Source organism: Nicotiana tabacum, chromosome 9, assembly GCF_000715075.1.
Source record: "Nicotiana tabacum cultivar K326 chromosome 9, ASM71507v2, whole genome shotgun sequence".
Taxonomy (NCBI): Eukaryota; Viridiplantae; Streptophyta; class Magnoliopsida; order Solanales; family Solanaceae; genus Nicotiana; species Nicotiana tabacum.
The window spans coordinates 6,722,507-6,745,077 of record NC_134088.1 but is presented as its reverse complement, the minus strand read 5'-3'; the positions used below and the strand labels follow the sequence as shown (position 1 = coordinate 6,745,077).

The 22,571-nt window shown below is 35.9% G+C and overlaps 2 protein-coding genes across 2 annotated transcripts; one reads left to right on the top strand and one right to left on the bottom strand.

Moving 5' to 3' along the window:
• Window positions 1–6,611: 6,611 nt before the first annotated feature.
• On the top strand, window positions 6,612–10,133 carry LOC107826660 (uncharacterized). Its single transcript, XM_016653663.2, has 5 exons — window positions 6,612–6,860; window positions 7,031–7,091; window positions 8,589–8,693; window positions 9,317–9,659; window positions 9,742–10,133. The coding sequence occupies exons 1-5, from the start codon at window positions 6,720–6,722 to the stop codon at window positions 9,761–9,763; spliced, it is 672 nt and encodes a 223-aa protein (XP_016509149.1). The 5' UTR covers window positions 6,612–6,719; the 3' UTR covers window positions 9,764–10,133.
• Window positions 10,134–19,027: 8,894 nt separating this feature from the next.
• On the bottom strand, window positions 19,028–19,423 carry LOC142163780 (uncharacterized). Its single transcript, XM_075220919.1, has one exon. The coding sequence runs from the start codon at window positions 19,421–19,423 to the stop codon at window positions 19,028–19,030; it is 396 nt and encodes a 131-aa protein (XP_075077020.1).
• Window positions 19,424–22,571: the final 3,148 nt, after the last annotated feature.

The window sequence follows — 22,571 nt, the reverse complement described above, 5'->3', positions numbered from 1 at the left end:
CGGGTACCAAAGTGATAAGCTTCTTCAGGAAGCTTATTTCCAATATAGTACTAAATAGATAAACATATTTACGGTGGAGTCTCATATGGATAAGCTTCTTCAGAAAGCTTATTTACAACGGAATACTAAATGAACATCCATAATATAATATATTTATAACACTCCCCCTTGGATGTTCATTAAAAGATAATGTGCCTCATTAAAACCTTACTAGGAAAAACCACGTGGGGAAAAAAATCTAGTGAAGGAAAAAGAGTACACATATTTAGTAATACGCATTGTTACGTGCCTCATTAAAAACTTTATAAGGAAAACCCCATGGGAAAAAACCTTAGTAAGGGAAAAAGAGTGCATCGCGTATTTTACTCCCCCTGATGAAAACCTTGTTTCAAATATTTGAGTCTCCGCATTCCAATCTTGTATACCATCTTCTCAAAAGTTGAAGTTAGCAAAGATTTAGTGAATAAATCTGCTGGATTATCACTTGAACGGATTTGTTGCACATCAATGTCACCATTTTTCTGAAGATCGTGCGTGTAGAATAATTTTGGTGAAATGTGTTTCGTTCTATCTCCTTTTATAAATCCTCCCTTCAATTGGGCTATGCATGCAGCATTGTCTTCGTATAAAATTGTGGGTCTTTTCTCACATTCCAAACCACATTTTTCTCGAATAAAATGAATTATTGATCTCAACCATACGCACTCCCTACTTGCTTCATGAATAGCTATTATCTCAGCGTGATTTGAAGAAGTAGCAACAATAGATTGCTTTGTGGAGCGCCATGATATGATAGTACCTCCATATGTAAATATGTAGCCGGTTTGAGATCGAGCTTTATGGGGATCAGATAAATAACCTGCATCTGCATAACCAACAAGGTCTGCACTATCTTTGTTAGCATAAAACAAACTCATATCAAGAGTTCCCTTTAAATATCGCAATATATGCTTAATCCCGTTTCAATGTCTCCGTGTAGGAGAAGAACTATATCTTGCTAGTAAATTAACAGAAAATGCTATGTCAGGCCTTGTAGCATTAGCAAAATACATTAGTGCACCAATTGCACTAAGATAGGGTACTTCGGGACCAAGGAGTTCCTCGTCCTCTTCTGGAGGTCGGAACAAATCTTTATTCACTTCAAGTGATCGAACAACCATTGGTGTACTCAATGGGTGCGCTTTGTCCATGTAAAAGCGTTTTAAGACCCTTTCTGTATAGGCAGATTGATGGATAAAGATCTCGTCTGCTAAATGTTCAATTTGCAGACCAAGACAAAGTTTTGTCTTTCCAAGATCTTTCATCTCAAATTCTTTCTTAAGATATTCAATTGCCTTTTGGAGCTCTTCTGGAGTTCCAACAAGATTTATGTCATCAACATAAACAGCAAGTATAACAAATTCTGATGCCATTTTCTTTATAAAAATACATGGACAAATAACATCATTTATGTAACCTTCTTTCAGCAAATATTCACTAAGGCGATTATACCACATGCGCCCAGATTGCTTTAAACCGTACAAAGATCTTTGTAATCTGATTGAATACATTTCCTGAGATTTTGCTTCAGGCATTTTAAATCCTTCAGGAATTTTCATATAAATTTCATTATCAAGTGAACCGTACAGATAAGCTGTAACTACATCCATTAGATGTATTTCAAGCTTTTCATGTAGTGCTAAACTGATGAGATATCGAAATGTTATGGCATCCATAACAGGTGAATATGTTTCATCAAAATCAACTCCAGGTCGTTGTGAGAATCCTTGTGCAACAAGGCGAGCTTTGTATCTTTCAACTTCATTTTTATCATTCTTTTTTCGCACAAAAACTCATTTATGACCAACTGGTTTTATACCAGCAGGTGTTTGGACTACTGGTCCAAAGACCTCTCTTTTAGCAAGTGACTTCAATTCCGATTGAATTGCCTCTTGCCATTTTGGCCAATCAGATCTTTGTCGACATTCTTCGACAGATCGAGGTTCAAGATCCTCACTATCTTGCATAATATTAAGTGCAACATTATATGCAAAAATATTATCCACCACTATTTCAAATCGATTTAAATTAATCCCATCACCGTTCGAACTTATTAAAAGTTCCTCACTCACATGAGCTTCAGGTTCATTGATTTCTTCAGGAATCTCAGAACTAATCAGATTTTGGGTCTCTTCAGGGGATCCCTTCATAGTATCGTTTTGATCATTTGTCGATTTTCTTTTTCGAGGATTTCGATCCTTAGAACCCAAAGGCCTACCACGCTTCAGGCGTGCTTTAGGTTCACTAGCTCTCATGCTAGTAGATGGTCCCATTGGGACATCAATTCGGATAGGCACATTCTCTGCTGGGATATGTGACTTAGTTATCCTTTTCAAATCAGTAAATGCGTCTGGCATTTGATTTGCTATATTCTGTAAATGGATGATCTTCTGGACCTCCTGATTACATATAGGGGTACGGGGATCAAAGTGAGATAATGATGAAACTTTCCACACAATTTCTCTTTTGATTTCCTTTTTCTCTCCCCCTAATTGTGGGAAATTTGTTTCATCAAACCGACAATCTGCAAATCGAGCAGTAAATAAATCTCCTGTCAATGGTTCAAGATAGCGAATAATAGAGGGTGATTCAAACCCAACATATATTCCTATCCTTCTCTGTTGTCCCATCTTACTACGTTGTGGTGGTGCTACTGACACATATACAGCACATCCGAAAATTCGTAGATGGGCAATATTTGGTTCATGACCAAAAACTAATTGTGACGGAGAATATTTATTATAATGTGTCGGTCTAAGACGGATAAGTGATGCTGCATGCAAGATAGCATGGCCCCAAACAGTAGTGGGCAATTTTGTTTTCATAAGTAGTGGTCTTGCTATCAATTGCAAGCGTTTAATAAATGACTCTGCAAGGCCATTTTGAGTATGAACATAAGCTACAGGATGTTCAACTTTTATCCCAACGGATAAACAATAATCATCAAAAGCTTGAGATGAGAATTCTCCAGCATTATCAAGGCGTATAGCCTTTATAGGATAATCTGGGAATTGTGCCCTTAATCGAATTATTTGGGCTAATAGCTTTGCAAACGCCAGGTTGCGAGATGATAGTAGACACACATGAGACCATCTTGAAGATGCATCTATTAGGACCATAAAATATCTAAACAACCCACTTGGTGGGTGAATAGGTCCACATATATCCCCATGTATACGCTCTAAAAAGGCAGGGGATTCAATATCAACCTTCATTGGTGATGGTCTAGTGATCATTTTTCCTTGATAACAAGCATCACAAGAAAATTCGTCATTTGTAAGAATCTTCAGGTTCTTTAATGGATGCCCACTCGAATTTTCAGTAATTCGTCTCATCATTATTGATCCGGGATGGCCCAAACGGCCATGCCAAAGCACAAAAGTATTTGAATCCGTAAACTTCTGGTTTACGATAGAGTGTGCTTCAATTGTACTAATTTTTGAATAGTATAAGCCAGAAGATAAAGTTGGTAACTTTTCTACAATGCATTTCTGGCCAGAAATATTCTTTGTAATACAAAGATATTCCCTGTTCATTTCATCTATTGTCTCTACATGATACCCATTTCGGCGGATATCTATAAAACTCAACAAGTTTCTTCGGGACTTGGAGGAGAACAATGCATTGTCTATAATAAGTTTTGTTCCCTTAGACAGAAATATTATGGCTCTTCCAGAGCCTTCAATCAAACTTATATTACCAGAAATTGTTAAAACATTTGCTTTTCCTTATGCAAATAAGAAAAGTATTTCTGATCGTTGAATATGGCATGAGTTGTTCCACTATCAATAACACACATATCTTCATGATTTGTCTTTGATCCAAACATAATTTGAGGGTTATCCATATTCTTCAAAATAACATAAATAAAATATATTATAGTAAACATCATTATCAAAGCATAACTTTTATTTATGTACAACAATTACATAACCATACTATTTATTACAAACAACAAAAATTAAAATATTTACATTTCTACAGATTCACTACCGATTACATGACTTATTTCTCCTTCTGGGAGTGCAAAGTAATCAACTACATCCAAATGCATGAAGTCTAAATTATCTTCAGAAATAAAATTTGCTTCAGCATTTTTCTCTGTCTTCTTCAGGGAGGCTTGATAAAGCTCAACCAGGTGCTTTGGCGTACGACAAGTACGTGACCAGTGCCCTTTTCCTCCACATCTATAGCATGCATTTTCTGCATTTGGTGCTTGCACCGCTTCATGCTTTTGTTCCTTCCTTTTCCACTGCTGGTGGTGAGGAGACTTCTTTGGTGCATTATTATTACCATGATTGGAGTTTCTTCCCCGACCACGGCCATGACCACGACTGGGGCCACGACCTCTTCCACGTTTAGCTTGGTGGAAGTTCGTCTCATTCACTTCAGGGAATGGACAAGAACCAATAGGTCGACTTTCATGATTTTTCATTAATAGCCCATTATGTTGCTCTGCTATAAGAAGATGTGAGATAAGTTCAGAATACTTTTTAAATCCCATCTCTCGATATTGCTGCTGCAGGAGCATATTCGAGGCATGAAAAGTGGTGAAAGTTTTCTCCAACATATCATGATCAGTAATATTATCACCACATAATTTTAATTGGGAAATAATTCTGAACATAGCAAAATTATACTCACTGATAGATTTAAAATCTTGTAGCCTTAGATGAGTCCAATCATAACGTGCATGTGGAAGAACGACCATCTTCAGGTGGTCATATCTATCTTTCAAATTATTCCACAGTATGACTGGATCTTTAATAGTGAGATATTCCATTTTCAGGCCCTCATCAAGGTGATGGCGTAGGAATATCATTGCTTTGGCACAGTCTTGGTTTGATGCCTGATTTTTATCCTTGATGGTGTCTGCCAGACCCATCGCATCAAGATGAATTTCAGCATCAAGCACCCAAGACATGTAGCTTTTGCCCGATATATCCAGGGCTACAAATTCAAGTTTAGAAAGATTTGACATTATTTAGGAAAAGAAAGTTCTTACCTCAAATACTTTCAAAATATTTGCTCGAGATGGTAGAGCTTCGTGCTGATAACGTGTTATGAAATAAAGACTATAAAGTAAAGACAAGTATAGAGAGAAACTGATATATTATTCGAATTCAAACTGATGTACATAATGAACTGAAATCTCTTCTATTTATAGAAGAAAGGAAGCTGCTCCGTAAGCTGCTACTACAAGCTGCTGTGTAAGCTGCTACTACAAGCTGCAGTGTAAGCTACTATAAGCTGTTGTGTAAGCTGCTACTACAAGCTGCTGTGTAAGCTGCTACAAGCTGTTGTGTAAGCTGCTGCTATACCAGATATGGATAATCTTCTACTGAGCGCAATATTTATTCATAACGGAGTACTGAATGGATAAGCTTATTATACCCGGTATGGATAATCTTCTACCGGGGGTAATGTTTATCCATAACTGGGTACTGAAAAGATAAGCTTATTATACCCGATATGGATAAACTTCTACTGGGGGTAATGTTTATCCATAACCGGGTACCGAAGTGATAAGCTTCTTCAGGAAGCTTATTTCCAATATAGTACTAAATAGATAAACATATTTACGGTGGAGTCTCATATGGATAAGCTTCTTCAGGAAGCTTATTTACAACGGAGTACTAAATGAACATCCATAATATAATATATTTATAACATTATTCGATTTAACTTAATTTTGGTAGTAAAAATTGCTAATGATATCCAAGTATTTTTTAGAACCGGGGGCATAGCTAGAAGTCCGGATACGGGTTCGGCTGAACCCAGTAGCTTTTGCTCCATAGTGTATTTATGTTCAGAAATTTATTAAATATATACAAATATTGAATTTACAACCCAGTTATTAACACTTAAATTCGTTATTTTAAAATCCCGAGCTCATAAAGTTGAAATCTTGGCTCCGCCCCTGATTTACTTTTACTTGTCACGTTTTACTTTTCGAGAGTCAGTATGACTAATCTTTTAAGTCAAATAGGATTAGATTTTCTTACTATTTTAAAATTAAAATTTAGATGTTCAAAAACTATACGAATAGTACTATATTTTGTAATTCGTCTTATATCAATATGGTGAAAAAATACATATTAAAATGTTGGTCAAAGTTTATGTACTTTGATTCTCGAAAAGCAAAACAAGACAAGTAAAAGTGAATGGAGGGAGTAACTTATAAGCTAAAAGCCATAAGTTGGTAATACCTAACTTTTGATTTTTGACTTATTTTTATACTTTTCATGCCTAAAAGTAAGTATTTGTACAGTACATTTTATCATTGCCAAACATCACAAAAAATTAGAAAAACTTAAAAATCAATAAACACTTCAAATAAACCAATCCAAACAGCCTCTAGCTCTAAGTCATGCTTTTTGCTAATCAAACACAAAAAGCAGAATCTTGCTGAATAATATTTACATTATACAACTAAAACAATAATGGTAAAAATAAATTTTGGCCTAAATTGTACTTTTTGAAAAAGTACAGGACCTTTCTGCAATTTTGTTCTTCCTTCACACGTATGGCACGTGGATAGCACAACCCTTTTCCCAAGCAATCTCACCGATTATTCCATTACCTATGAAATCTACTTCTTTCATAAACCCTAGTGGAATTAGTGAAGAAAATTGGAGAGATTTAAAAAAAAAAAAAAAATCTGAAAACAGAGAACAAAAATGGTGGGTACAAATTTGAAAGCAGAAACTATGAAGCTAATGGATCAAAGAGCAAATACAGAAGCTGAAATGGATGTAATAATTCAGCGCCTTTGCCAACCTGGTGGTCCTGGACTTTCTGGAAACCTTGTTGATTCTGAGGCAATACTAACTCGTCTTATACTTTTCTATTTTCTTAATTTTTTCCCCCTTTTGATTGTTGGTGCTGTTAGTTTTGAATTTGGTTCTTTTTCTTATTTTTTGATTTATTTTTGGGTTTGTGATTTGATGTCTGTTTTGACTATAAAGACTGAAATTTGAAAGTAATGCAGGGGTTCCCAAGAACTGATATTGATATTCCAACTGTACGGGCTGACCGGCGTAGGCTTGCGGGTATTAACATAAACTCCTATTACTCTCTCCATTCCATGTTATGTGACCTATGTTGTGCGGACTCTCCAAAATAATGTCGCACCCGTGTCGGATCCTCCAAAAATGCACTACTTTTGGAGGATCAGACTCGCACTCGCCGATATTTTCGGAGAGTCCGAGCAACATAGTATGTGACTATGTCCGTACCAAAAGGAATGACATTTAAATATCTGGAAATAATTTAACTTTAAAGTTTTTCTTTTTAGCTTAATGAGAAGCTTTTATTGCCACACAAATGTTACGATACGTTGAAGACAATATGTTTCAAAGATATTACTGTAGTTTCTTTTTCAAACTCTGTGTCAAGTCAAGCTAGGTCACATAAATTGAAACGCAATGAGTAGTTGTTTTGGTATTGGACTTACTGGGCTTTGTAATATTATAAGGGGTCGTCTGGTACAATGGTGGATAAACCAGTATATACCATGGGATTAGGTATCCCACGTTCTATATAGGATAGCTAATCCCTCCATTTTAGTATAAAATCTATCCCGTGATTAGCTAATAACTATAACCAAAACATGGGATAAATACAATCTCAAATTCTATCTCGAAATTATTATCCTTATCCCTTGTACCAAACGATCCCTAAGATGTGTCTGTTTTTGTGATGTTTTAGAAAGTGAAGTTGCTTCGGACTTGAGTTTGATGTCATAACTTAGTGGAAATTCTGACTAAGTACGACATTTTTGATAAGTGTAGTGTCCTGGTTAGCTTAATGAACCTCGACTATTCCAACGAGTACCTTCCACCTCCCACCAACACAAGTATCTCGTAATTCTACCCTCCAAGGCTTAGGCAGATGGAAACAATCACCTAGCTTTTTTGTTTCTGTTGGAACTTGAACCTTGGTATCCTATGATTTTCATACATAGGCCACACCGTTTGGTGCAGGAAGTATAATTGAAACTGAAGTTTTAAACTCTCAGCTTTATTGTCCAAATTTTTCCGATAGAAAAATGAACATGTTAATATTCAGAAATAAGGAGCTCACTGTAGACCTTAAGGTCTTGGCTTTTAACCGTGAAAAGAGACACATTTTGCGGATCAAGTTGACGAATCAGGTAACTATGCGAACATGCAAAACTCGGATTCTTTTTTGCACAGAAGTCGTAGGTTTTGTTGAGCAGGTACCTAAAGTTAGCATTTGAATTTTCTAATCTATCTTGTATATCCCATCTGGTTGCCTGCAGTTCTTCAGTGAGCGCAAGGTATATGCTTGTCATCTATATCATCCTAACGTATGGATTGAGAAAGAATTACTGCTGGTAATATTTAATTATACTGAAACATGTCGTGTTTTGCCCATTGATTGCTGCAACATCAGAGATCCAGGGAATTTCTGTAATGTCATACAATTGTTGTTATTGTTTCCAGCACTACTCATGTTCAGCAACAATTTAGTAAATGAACATTTTTCAGTTCCTCTCTAAATTGTGCTGTTTTTCCACCCTGCAGAGCTACGTAATGATCACAAGATTATGACCGAAAAAATAGACCAAAATATTCAAGTTCTGCATTCTGCACGACTTGCTTCTACACCTTCTTCTGTCAAAGACTCGGGTACGTGAGCTGGATAATAATAAACGACTTTTGATAAGAACATCATCCTACTTCTACTGCAAAGATCTCTAGTTCTATTAGAGAAGTTCAGTAGAATTTTTTATAAGCACTTTTTATGCATTGGTGAAATGGTTATTGCTTGCTGTCGCTTTAGTCATGCATGTTAAAATTCAAACAAAATAAATATTTCTAGTTTCATATAATGCTCCGATGCATCCTCATCCAGCAACTTTACCCCTCTCTCGACATTCAGGAAGTGAGAGTGACAGTTATATGTGCAATAGTAAAACCTTTCCTTATGCATCAGTTGGTTTTAGGAGAGCTGGCTTCCTTGATATATATATATTTTTCGCTGTTAGCTGATTTACCATCGTTTATTTTGTATTTACTTGCTCAAGTTATACCACTTTTGGGTTCTAACTTAAACATTCATGTGCTTGCGAAGCTCATTGCTTTGACCATTCTCTAGAAGTTGTAGTTGATATAAGTATAAGCTATTCTAAAGTTCATCTAAATTGCTATATATCGTCGTTGAAAATTTTCATTTTCATGTAGCAAAATGTCTTATTGCAAGGTCTTGACAGCAATTTTTTCATTCTTCCACAATGACACTGCCGCTTCAGGTGTTCAAGGATCTGCCGTCAATATTGCTTCCCCATCATCACCCGATAATTATATTGCGACAGCTGCTACAAGTTCTATGGATGTGGATGTAGTTGTCAGCAGGCCCTTTGCGGTGATTGATGAAATAACCGAGGCATCTCCAGCAGCAGAAGATGGACTACAACTTGGAGACCTGGTTATGAAATTTGGGAATGTCGAGTCAGGTGAGAACCTGTTACAGCGACTTGCTGCCGAAGCACAGACAAACCAGGGGTGTGCAGTGTCCATGAAAGTTATGAGGCAAGGTGCTATCATTAACTTACAAGTGACGCCAAGAATGTGGCAAGGTCGTGGCCTGCTAGGGTATGTTTCATTTTCCTTGTTAATCCATGAGTAGAATTTACTTGCGTAATGTCATGAACATGTAATCCGTTATTATCTGCAGATGCCATTTCCGGATCTTATGATGAGGTTATCGACTGTAGGTCCGCACCAAATGGTATGTCACAAAGAGTTGATATGAAGAATTTATCAGTGTCTTGTTAAACAATTGTGTCTTTTCTGTTGGTCTATGAACGTGAAATGATGTAGCGTGGATATCATTATTGCTTTCGAACAGCTATATATACTCAATTCCATCGTATGGATGGAATACTAATACTTGTTAACATCAGGTGCGCGGGGTCATGTATTTTCCTGGATTTGTATCAGGAGTTTCTTTATCACCTTTGATCTTCCTATTGAGGTTCTATTTTTGTAGCTTATTTCTTAGCCCTGATGTATTTGCTCAAAAATTTCTTGAACCCAACTTGAGCTATAGCATATTTATCCCACCCAGAGTAACTCTCCAAATGTGTGTGTGTGTGTATGTGTGTGTGTTTTTGAATTTTACAACTTTTATAGTTTCTAATTAGTTTTCAAGGTTCACTTTCATATGAGCAAAGGACACTATGTTAATGTCTAATTTCCGTTAAAAAATTAACCAAGTTGACTGAAAAATAAATTGTTATCATTATGTATAACTTACGTTTGATTGGCATGTAAAGTTTGTTGTATTAACTGTTCAGAGCGGAGGCGGAGCCAAGGTTTGGATCTAAGGGTTTGGAATTCTAGTTTTTAAATTATTGGGCTCTAAATTAATAATTTGTACATATATATTAAATTAAAAAAAAAACAAATATAGGATTTGAACTAATATCAACATATTAGATCCATCCTAGTTCGTAACCAAGCAAATGCAGCTACAAAGAGGGGTAATTGTTTTTTTCTTTTCTTTATGAATGTTTAACTAGCTCTAATAGATTATCTATCATCTTAGGTTACTAATCCACCGTTATTATAGATAATTACCTATAGTTGTTTTTTTAGTATGATATAAATATTACTCCTCTTGCTATTATAAAATTTTTTGTTGCTTAAGGCTTTGAGAGGTTACTGGATATTAACTCCTATAATGATCTATGTAACCAGCGGCAGAGCCAGAATTTTTATTAACGGGAGTCAAAATATAAAGAAATAAACTCACCAAGAAGTCAAGGGGTGTCAATATATAGTATATATACATATATTTTTTTAAAAATAACCCAACTATACAGTATAATTTCCGTCAAAGGGGTACCGGGATATTAACTCCTATAATGATCTATGTAACCAACTTTAGTAACATCAAATTTTAGCCCTAAATCAACTTACTTAACCTCAAAGTTAAGAAGTGCACTTTGTTTTTCAATTACCCTATTTGTACTACTTTCACAAACTTCACCAACCTACAAAGATTCTTTCCACAAACCTATTCACCAGAATTTCAAACCTGAATTATAAACTTCAGGTATGAACAAAAGCTTCAATTGGAAAAATGAATTATATAAATTGTTACACAATCCTTAATCATTAACAATGAATTAGAATGATGATTTTCGCACCTAGGTATCTAGGTGACATGTTTATCGGTTCCTTCTTACTAGTTTAGAACTATTTCAACCGTAATTTTCTTTTTTAATGTTCTATTGTTCTTCTAATAGAATTGCAAGAAGTCAAAAAGGTTATCTAACATGATTATTTTGCTATATTTAGGAAATGAAACTTGAAGATTAAGTTTTGGCTAATGATTCTTTAACTTTATTATGGTTTGAAGTTGAAGAGTACAACCTTATGTGACATTTTTTTTACTTTGGCAAAAGTTGAGATTTTTTTTTTTTTTTTTGTGTTGTCTTATATAATACTATACTCTTTTTCCCCTTTTTAATTTGCTTAAAGTTTCTTATGCATCTTTTATTTCGGAAGTTTACGAGTTTAGAAATTTGTTACTCTTCGTTCCTCGTCAGCCCACCTTCCGTTATGAGCGTCACAACAATATAAAGAAAAAAAAAGATCATTCTTGTTAAAATAAATAAACTGTTTTTCCATATAACATGTTTCGTTTTCGACGCTCCAAAAGATAATAAAAATATTGAAAACGAGAAATTGCTGTCTAAATGCCACTGATTGAAAAGGATTCCTATTTTTGAATCATTCAAGATTAAGGAAAAAAATTGGAATTAGCACCTTGACATTATTGACAACGATTGTCACTAATTATTTTAATCAAGTTATCATAACGATTTATGCAAACAAGAAATGATTGATACCAAGAAGGCAAGAACCAACACCAAATTGAGAACGCATAGTCGTTAGAACACACAAGTTAAAATGAAAGTATGATATCTATCATCATAGAGGAAAATAGCAGACTGGAGAAGAACAAATTGTTGGATTAGAGTAGAGGCGGAACCGGATTTGAAATTTATGGATTCAAGATTTTAGCACTATCAAAATAGTAAGAAAGATGAAGAAGACAAGTTCACCTTGAATGAGCTTTAATGGCGGTTGAGGAAAGCCATAGGAGGTGAAGCTTCTGGAAGGTTTCTTCTCAATTTCATTAGAAAGAAAATGAAGTCATTTTGTACAATTGTAGAAAAATACAATAAATTGAAAAATTATTTATTACAATGTATCTACCCCTATTTATACTATGCATCATCTACAATTATAATAATACATAAATATACACACGTGTTTTAATACCCCCCCCCCCCCCAAGTTGGAAGGGAGGAACTCACAGCCAACTTGCTAAGTAAATTGCAATGCTTCATTCCTGTGAGGGGCTTAGTGAATATGTCTGCCAGCTAATCGTTTGTGGAAATATGATGCAGTGTAATGATCCCTTCGTGCACTTGATCACGCACAAAGTGACAGTCCACCTCTATGTGTTTGGTGCGTTCATGGAATACAAGATTTTTGGCTATGTGAAGTGCCGCCTGACTATCACAGAAGACTGGAACAAGTAGTGTCAAGGGGGCTGCCAACTTTGCAAGCAATCTAAGTAGCCAAACTAATTCTCCCACAACCTGTCTAGCAACTCTATATTCTGCTTCTGCTGAGGATAATGATATGGTATGTTGCTTCTTTGATTTCCAACTGATTGGACCATCACCTAGTAGCACAACATAGCCACTGACTGACTTTCTTAAGTCAGGGCAGGCTGCCCAGTCTCAGTCACAGAATGCTCGAACTCTAGTCATTGTTGTTGGATAGAAAGATCCCTAAATTTGGATCACCTTTGAGGTACCTCAGTACATGATAAGCAGCTTTCAAGTGTGGCTCCCTAGGTCTTTGCATAAACTGACTCAAACGTTGCACACTATATGATATGTCAAGTCGTGTATTGGTTAAGTAGCTCAACTTCCCCACTAGTTTTCTGAAATGTGAGGGATCAGGTAATAGAGGCCCTTCATTTGCATTCAACTTAGTTGAGGGATCCAGTGGAGAGGACAATGCAGAAGACTTCATACAATTAAATTCTGACAGTAGATCGATTGCAAATTTCCTTTGTGATATCAATACCCCATTATCTTTGTATAGAATTTCTAAACCCAGAAAATAGTGTAGTCCGCCTAGGTCTTTTATTCTGAAAGTCTCATGTATATACCTCTTTAGAGCTCCTATTTCTTCCAAATCAGTCCTTGTTACTAGAACATCATCTACATAGACAACTAAAAAACAACATTGAACTTCCATGCTTTTTGTAGAACATCAAATAATTTAGTAGAGAATGTGTGTATCGTTTGGAACAGAGAGCTTCAGTTAACTTCTCATACCATTGCCTACTTGCTTGTTTCAAACCATACAAGGACTTGTTCAATTTGCACACTAAATCTGACCTATCAACAGCTAGACCTTGAGGTACTTCCATGTAAACCTCTTCATGGAGGTCTCCATGAAGAAAAGCATTATTCACATCTAGTTGGAAGATGCTCCAGCCTTTCTTTACTGCTATTCCAATTAGAGTCCTAACAGTTGTCATCTTAACTACTGGTGAAAAAGTTTCTGTGTAATCTACCCCAGCCTCTTGAGTATATCCCTTCACTACTAGTCTTGCTTTTAGTCTTTCTATACTCTCATCTCCCTTGTGTTTTACTTTATAAACCCATTTACATCCTATTGCTCTTTTACCTGGTGGAAGAGGTACAAGATTCCAAGTGTGATTGGCATAAAGTGCTTCAAATTCCTGATTCATGGCTGCTTGCCAGGCAGGATCAGCAGTTGCCTCCTCATATGAACTGGGTTCAGTCTCATGAGAAATGGTTCTGATCAATTGCTGACTTTCATAACTTAGTGGATTGAGTGAGATACATTGGGCATTGGGTATAGATGCATTGAAAGAAAGTGAGGTGGTGCTTTGGTTGCTACTAGAGGGGGAGTTAGGATCACTTGTTTGTAACTTGGGTAGAGATAGTTGTAATCTCTTAAGTAGGTAGGGATTTTAATGGTTCTGGATGGTCTTCCTGAATTCTCATTAGGTTCTTGTGTTGGTGAGTTAGGAATATCATTGGGCAAATTGTTATAGTTATCAGGAAGAATGGGAGCTTCTTCTGAACTTGAAGTTGTTTGAGGACTAAGTTTCCTTATCCCTGGTAGTGAAGGAATATGTGACACTGTTGGGAGACATACACTGGAAGAAGAAGGGACAGAAGATGTCACGCCCCTAACCTAGGGGAGAGACTGGCACCCAGTGCCTCACCTATCCTTGTGTACTAACTTGCAACTAAGGGACTCTAAATATATGGTGTCATACTTTGGCCATGGGTCATATTGCAAGATAACTACGAATGCTGACTAAATGTCAATATATAACTGGGCCGACAAGGCCATCATAACTATACAAACCAACCAAATATACATACAAGACCTGCAAGCCCAACATATTGCACTAACTGACAGGATATGTCTACAAGCCTCTACTGATAGATATATTGTGATCGGAACAGCTACCCAACCTACTCATAATATATATATATATATATATATATATATATATATATATATATATATATATATATATATATATATATATATATATATATATACATAAGGCTCTAGACCCGGAAACTCCGAAAGGCATGGAGCTTACCGATCAAGTTGAGCTCGGGCAACACTTATTGAAGAGGCCTACTCGTCTGCCTGTCTGACCTGCGGGCATGAAATGCAGCGCCCCAAGAAAAGGGACGTCAGTACGAAATAATGTACTGAGTATGTAAGGCAATATACTGAAAGCTGAAACTGAACTGATAATATAATAACTGTAAGTAGCTGGAAGTCAAAGATAATTTGAAGATATGCTTACCTGCTGATACTGACTCAATTCTCTCAATATAGTAAGTAAAATAGTTATCCGGCCCTATAAGGCTCGGTATACATATATATCTGCTCTGCCATAGTAGGCTCGCTCATAAGTGCTCGGCCATACTAGGCTTTGTATCTCAACCAACTAGGATCGCTCATAAGCGCTCGACCACAGTATGCTCGGTATATATATCACTGCGCTGCCGTAGTAGGCTCTCTCATAAGTGCTCGGCCATATTAGGCTTTGTATCTCGACCAACTGGGCTCGCTCATACGCGCTCGGCCACAGTAGGCTCGGTATATAACTTACCATCTAATCAGAGGTTGCCCAATAGGGGCCTGCCCATCGATTATAGCTCGATGGTAATGAAATACTTTTAATACTATATATATAAACTTCTCTACTCTCTTGACTGGAAGAAGTAAATACTCAACTGAATATGAAGTCCCGATAAGGAGAATATTATAACTTACAACACTAAAAAAATATACGTAATTTGCGAGACTAGCAAAATATACGAAAATTCTGAGATATGAATTTTTCTTTATGCCTCGTTATCAAACTTGTATAATGACGAGATCATGCCAAAAGAAAGAAGAGATAGCCTTAACATACCTGGAGTAGGAATAACTCCGTATAATTATCCCGTTGGAAACCTTCGTGGATTGCACTTAGACCCAAAATTTGAATTTAAGAGTCGACGGTTAGCTTAAATGCCAAAGTAATGAATTAATAACTTTGGAGTAAGGCTTGGACGCCTGATGAGCATGAAAAATGCTTCTGCCTTTCAGAAAGCAAAATGTAACAAGTTTGCTTTTGTCTTTGAAATGAGATTTTTGATTTGATAAGACTCAAAGTAACGAATTGATAATTTTGGAGTAAGGCTTGCCATAAAGTTTTTCAAGACTTTAATACTTAACTCTTGACACATGTAAGCATGAATTAATGACTCACTTTATAAAAAAGGAGGGGCTGCCACGTTCCCTCTTGGGATAATTGACTAAATTTTTGTCCGCTTATTAGTTAATTGGGTAATATTTTGTTACCTGATAATTAAATAATTACTCGTATAATTTAAAAATTACCCCGGATTACTTAAAATATTACTCACTTTTCACATACCTTATACATCTTTCTATCATGGACATGTAGTACCTTGTGTGGCACTAGTCCATAAATACCGGGTATTTTAGCTCGGACCGTATTTTACCTCAACATGCCAAACTTCGACAAAATTTATTTTTTCGATATTACTTACCCTCTTACCTTCACGAATTTACTCATAACTTATAATCCTTATAATCCCCAAATAATCTTTTCCTTGGACTGATGTCAATTACCTTACGACAAATTCAACGTACATTACTGCAAGGTGCAACATTGTCGTAACTTATTACTGCAAAGCGTAACATCACTGTAATGTAATACTACTGGGTATAACACTGTCGTAATATATTACTGCAGGACGTAACACAATCGTAATATATTATTGCATAGGGTAACATCATCGTAATATATTACTGCAGAGCATAACATTGTCGTAATATAATACTACCGAATGTAATATCGATGTAATATTGCGGGGCGTAACAGGAGATGACTCATGAGAAGGAAATAACTCATGTGCTAAATCTGCATTTACTTGAGGAAATGAGGGAAAAACTCTATTGGAACTAGAATGCAAAGCAAAAGGAAATACATTTTCATGAAATACAACATCCCTTGAACATGAATTCTTTTTGTAACTAGATTGAGTACCTTGTAACCCTTTATCCCAAAGGGATACCCCACAAAGATATGAGGAGAGGATCTGGATTCAAATTTGTGTTTGTGAGTCTTTAAGGTTATGGGAAAGCAAAGATATCCAAAACTTCTAAGGTGTGAATATTTGGGTTTTGTTTTGTACAACAGCTTTAGTGGGCATTTGTTTTTGAGAGTAGTAAAGGGAAGTCTGTTAATCAAATAGGTTGAGGTGAGTATACATTCTCCCCAGTATTGCATGAGAAGTTTGGACTGATATAACATGGCTCTGGCTGTTTCCAAGAGGTATTTGTATTTTCTCTCCACTATGCCATTTTGTTGAGGAATGTATGGGCATGTTTTCTGGTGTATGATTCCCTCAGATTGTAGGAAGGAAGTGGTTTCAGTATTTATAAATTCAAGACCATTATCTGTTCTGATGGTCTTAATGGAACAATCAAATTGGTTTTTCACCATGGCAGAGAAGGCCTTGATTACTTGTAAGGCATTGCTCTTGCAACTAAGTAGATGAGTCCAAGTACATATACTGTAGTCATCTACTAAGGTAATGAAATATTTATTCTTGCCATGTGTTGGCACATGATAAGCCCCCTATAGGTCAATGTGCAAGATTTCAAATATCTTGGTTGTTGTTGTAGTTCTTTCTGAGAAAGGCAACTTATTATGTCTAGCCATTGGACATATTGGACAGATAAAGGGTTGTTTGGATGAGAAATGGAAAGGTATAGATTCAATCCCTCTCATTTTGACAAAAGGTACATGTCTCAATCTATTGTGCCACAAAATATCAATCATGTGTTTATCATTCATGGATGCATTACATACAGAATTAGTATTTCCTTCAGATTGTACATAGGAATTGGTGGCAACTTTATTACATTCATGTGAACAAGTGTATGAATTGGTCATAGCAGGAGAAACAGAATTATGTAAGCTAGATATAGTATGGTGAAGCAGGGTGAAAACTAATGCTATTGACACTGGTTACACCAGATGAAGCAGACTGAGTGACTACATCACCTTTATTTGATGCACTAGATGAATTATCAAACACTAAAGAGTTAAGCTTGCAGGAATCTGGATTGTTGGACTTGCAGGAGTCTGTTTTGTAAAGGTACAGACCATCCTTACTTTTACCAATTGCTAGAGGCCTCTTCAGTGAAGGGGCCTGTAGAAGGATGCAAACAAATTTGGTGAATATGACAAAACAATCAAATTGAACTGTCAAACAGTGAACTGAGATTAGGTTGAACTTGAAACTATGGACAAAGAGGACTCTTTTCAAGGTAAACTTAGGACTCATTACTACATCTCCCATTAGTGTCACCTTCACCTTATAGCCGTTAGGTAAAGTAACTAGAAAAGGATAGACTAAGGTCTTTATGTTAGTTGGCATGGATTTATTATAGGTTATATGGTTTGATGCCCCATAATCAAGAATCCAAGAGTCATCAATAAACTTAGAACATTCATATGAGCCAGAACCAGAATCAAAATGAGTTGAACAAGCTGAAATACATGCAAAGTTCACAACTCCTGCTTTCAATTTATTTCCTCCACTTCCAGTATGAAAATTCTTCAGGATGCTCACTAGTTGATTGTACTGTTCCTTAGTGAGAGTTTGCATAGTACTGTCTTGTTCATGTGATATACCATTGCTTCCATCTACACCTTCAATAGCACTGTCTTCCTATCCTCCATGTACATTGGCATCAATTCTCTTCCCTTTATTGAGCCTTGCATCCTGGGGATAACCATGTAGCTTGTAGCACCTTTCCTTAGTGTGGCATTGTCTCTTACAATAGTCACAAAAGGGTCGTGGCCTATTCCCAAGGTGTCCTCCTCTGTAGTTGTTGTTTCCAGCTTTATTTCCTTGCTAATTGATGTTCACATATCCAGCATTGTTTCCAAAATTCGTTTGCTGAGCAAAGTTTGTCCTGAAATAATTTCCTCCCGATCTGTTAGCACTCAGGGCAGTGGATTCCATCACTAATTGATTGTTTGGTTTAACCTCTCTTTGTTTCTCCTCTTGGATGAGAATTGAAAAGGCTTGTGAAAGTGAGGGCAACAGATTCATCATCAAAATGCTCCCCCTAACTATAGTATAGACTTCGTTTAGTCCCATTAGGAATTGAAACAACCTTCTATCCTGTTCTGCTTTCTGCATGTTCGCTTTAGCACCACATGTGCAATTGCACTTGCACTGGGCATGTGCATTTAGTGTGTTCAATTCTTTCCAAAGTTTCTTCATCTTAGTATAGTACCCCGTGATGTCTAGGGTTCCTTGACTCAGTTTATTTATCTCCCTCTACAATTGGTACAATTTTGCCCCATTCGTCTGGTCGTATCTGTTTTCAAGCTCCTTCCAAAGTTCCTGAGCATCATTAACGTACTGTAGACTATCCGCCAAATTCTTCGAAATAAAATTTATGATCCACGATGTGACCATATCGTCACAACGTTCCCATTGATCGTAATTAGGATCATGATGTTCTGGCTTTCTGCACTTTTCCTTTATGAAACCTACTTTATTCTTCACCGAGAGAGCTCTTAGGACTCCTCTTCTCCATGATCTATATCCTGATCCGTCAGAAATCGTTGATACAAGTATAGATCCAGCACTCTCAGAGGGATGCATGTACATCGGACTGGTCGAATCTAGAGCCTGATTCGTGGAATCCGTCGTGTTCTCATTGTCACCCATGATTATCGAGGATCGAATTGAAGAATCGAAGGAAATTCGATGTTCGCATAGGAAGAGAGAGAATCGAGAGACTATTGAAGAATCGAAAGAAAAAACGACTGATTGAACTTAGAATCAAGAGCCAATGGCTCTGATACCATGTCGAAATAGTAAGGAAGATGAAGAAGACAAGCTCACCTTGGATGAGCTCTAATGGCGGTTGAGGAGAGCCATAAGAGGTGAAGCTTCTGGAAGGTTTCTTCTCAATTTCATTAGAAAGAAAATGAAGTCATTTTGTACAATTGTAAAAAAATACAATGAATTGAAAAATTATTTACTACAGTGTATCTACCCCTATTTATACTATGTATCATCTACAATTATACTAATACATAAATATTCACACGTGCTTTAATAAGCACTTTTAAGTTACCGAGTTCTAAATTAATATTTTGTACATATTAAATAAATTTCCTAAGACAAATTAAGAGTTTGAACCAAAGTTGCTGGTTCAGCAAAACCACACTTCGGCGTCTAGCTCTACCCCTAATTAGAGTTATGATTGGATACACGAGTCAAAGAAGGAGGCAAGTGGAAAAAGTGAATTTTTATTAAGGGGTCAAAATATTAAAAAGTAAACATAAGAAAAAGTCAAGGGAATTCAACATATAGTATATAAATATTTATAAAAAATTACCCATCTATACAGTATAATTTCTGTCAATTAACACTTTTGGCTCCGCTACTGAGTGCAGGATTCAACCTTGAACAAATGTAACATGAGTTTAATTTTTATATAATGATTACTCTACCGGTGTATTTAAAAGTAATTGTAGGTAATTTGTGTAATCAACAATTAAATAAGGGGAAAATGAGAAAACTAGACATAAGAAAAATACGCAAATACCTACAAAGAAAAAAAAGAAAATAATATCTACTACTATCATATATAGGACAAATATAGAATACTGTGAATAAATTGTTGGATTAGATTGATGATTAGATACAAGCGTCAAAATGAGGAAACAACTGCGGGATTCTTAAGTCTAGCTTGAACAAATATAGGAATGCATGTCCTTCAAAAAATTAATAAAGAAATAATAAAGAAAATCTTATCCAAGCTTTACTTTCAAAAGCTCCTAAATAGTAGGAAATAAGAAAATAAAAGGAAAAGAAGTTAACCCCGCGTATAGTGGAAATAAGATTTAAAAGGAAATAATAAGCTCTACTTTCAAAAACTCCTAAAATAGTAAATAGGAAATAAGAAAATTAAAGGAAAAGAAATTGAGTTATATCTTGAGATTAAACGGAGAACGATTGAGGGATATATTTATTATTGATCGAATTTCAAATCATACGCCACTAACCATAGATAATGTCTAACATGTTTTAAAATAAAAGCAATGCAGTAAAATGTAAACAAGAAGAGATAGAGAGAATGGAAAAGTGTTTTCTTTTTTCACTTTGGTGTAATTTTTCATAGCAATTACATAATCTTTTATGGACATAAAAAGTAAAGATGATGGACATAAAATAGGAAATTTAATCTTTAAGTTATTCACAACATGGGCATCCAATGTAGCATCCAATGTAGTATCCAATGTAGTATCCAATGTACAAACTATTCATAACACTTCCCCTTGGATGTCCATGTAAGATAATGTGCTTCATTAAAAACTTACAAAAAAAATATTGGGATGTACACAGTTATTTATAATATGCATTGCTTGCTGCCTCATGAAAAAACCTTACCAGGAAAACCCAGTGGGACAAAACCTTGGTTAAGGAAAAGAGTGCAGCGTGTAGTGACTCCCCCTGATGAAAAATCACTTAATGTCTCGAAGACGATGCATTCCAATCTTATATATCAGCTTTTCAAATATTGAGGTTGGTAATGCCTTAGTGAACAGATCAGCCAAATTATCACTTGAACGAACTTGTTGTACATCTATTTCACCATTCTTCTGAAGATCATGAGTGAAAAAGAATTTCGGTGAAATGTGTTTTGTTCTATCTCCTTTGATATATCCTCCTTTCAATTGAGCTATGCATGCAACATTGTCTTAATACAATATTGTTGGAATATTCTCTTTCGAAGAAAGACCACATGTTTGCTGAATGTGTTGAGTTATAGATCTTAACCAAACGCATTCTCGACTTGCTTCGTGAATGGATATTATCTTTGCATGATTTGAAGAAGTAGCAACCATAGTTTGTTTTGTCGAACGCCATGATATGACTGTACCTCCACTTGTAAATAAATAGCCTGTCTGAGATCGACCTTTGTGTAGATCAGACAAATATCCTGCATCTGCATAACCAATCAATGATGGCTTAGATTCATTTGAATAAAATAAACCCATATCAATGGTCCCTTGGAGGTATCTGAATATATGTTTAATACCATTCCAGTATCTTTGTGTTGGCGAAGTACTAAATCTTGCCAATAAGCTTACTGAGAAAGCTATATTTGGTCGGGAATTATTGGCAAGGTACATTAATGCCCCAATTGCACTAAGATATGGTACTTCGACACCAAGAAGATCTTCATCATTTTCATGAGGTCGGAATGGATCTTTCTTTATATCAAGTGATCTCACAACCATCGGGGTACTCAATGGATGTGCTTTATCCATATAGAATCGCTTTAAAATCTTTTCGGTGTATGTCGATTGATGGGCAAATATTCCATCTTTCATATACTCAATTTGTAGACAAAGACAAAATTTTGTCTTTCCAAGATCTTTCATTTCAAATTCTTTCTTCAAACAGTTTACTGTTTTTGGAAGCTCCCCAGGAGTTCCAATGATATTTAAATCATCAACATACACGGCGATTATAACAAATTCAGATCTAGACCTTTTTATAAAGACACAGGGACAAATAGGATCATTCTTGTACCCTTCTTTCAACAGGTATTCACTCAGGCGATTGTACCACATACGTCCTGATTGTTTCAATCCGTATAAAGATTTCTGAAGCTTTATTGAACAAGTTTCTCAAAAAATTTTATATGCTTCTAGCACTTTAAAACCCTCAGGTACTTTCATAAAAATTTCGCCGTCTAATGATCCATACAAATAGGCTGTAACAACATCCATTAGATGCATATCAAGTTTTTCTTGTACTGCCATATTTATGAGATACCTGAAGGTGATAGCATCCACTA

Bases quoted from the DNA above. Each gene is read 5' to 3' on its own strand.
- LOC107826660 (XM_016653663.2), top strand. From the start codon at position 6,720: ATGGTGGGTACAAATTTGAAAGCAGAAACTATGAAGCTAATGGATCAA. The intron at 7,092-8,588 runs GTATTAACATAA...TCCACCCTGCAG, and splicing joins TGACCGGCGTAGGCTTGCGG to AGCTACGTAATGATCACAAG. The intron at 9,660-9,741 runs GTATGTTTCATT...TATTATCTGCAG, and splicing joins CAAGGTCGTGGCCTGCTAGG to ATGCCATTTCCGGATCTTAT.
- LOC142163780 (XM_075220919.1), bottom strand. From the start codon at position 19,423: ATGGGTGACAATGAGAACACGACGGATTCCACGAATCAGGCTCTAGAT.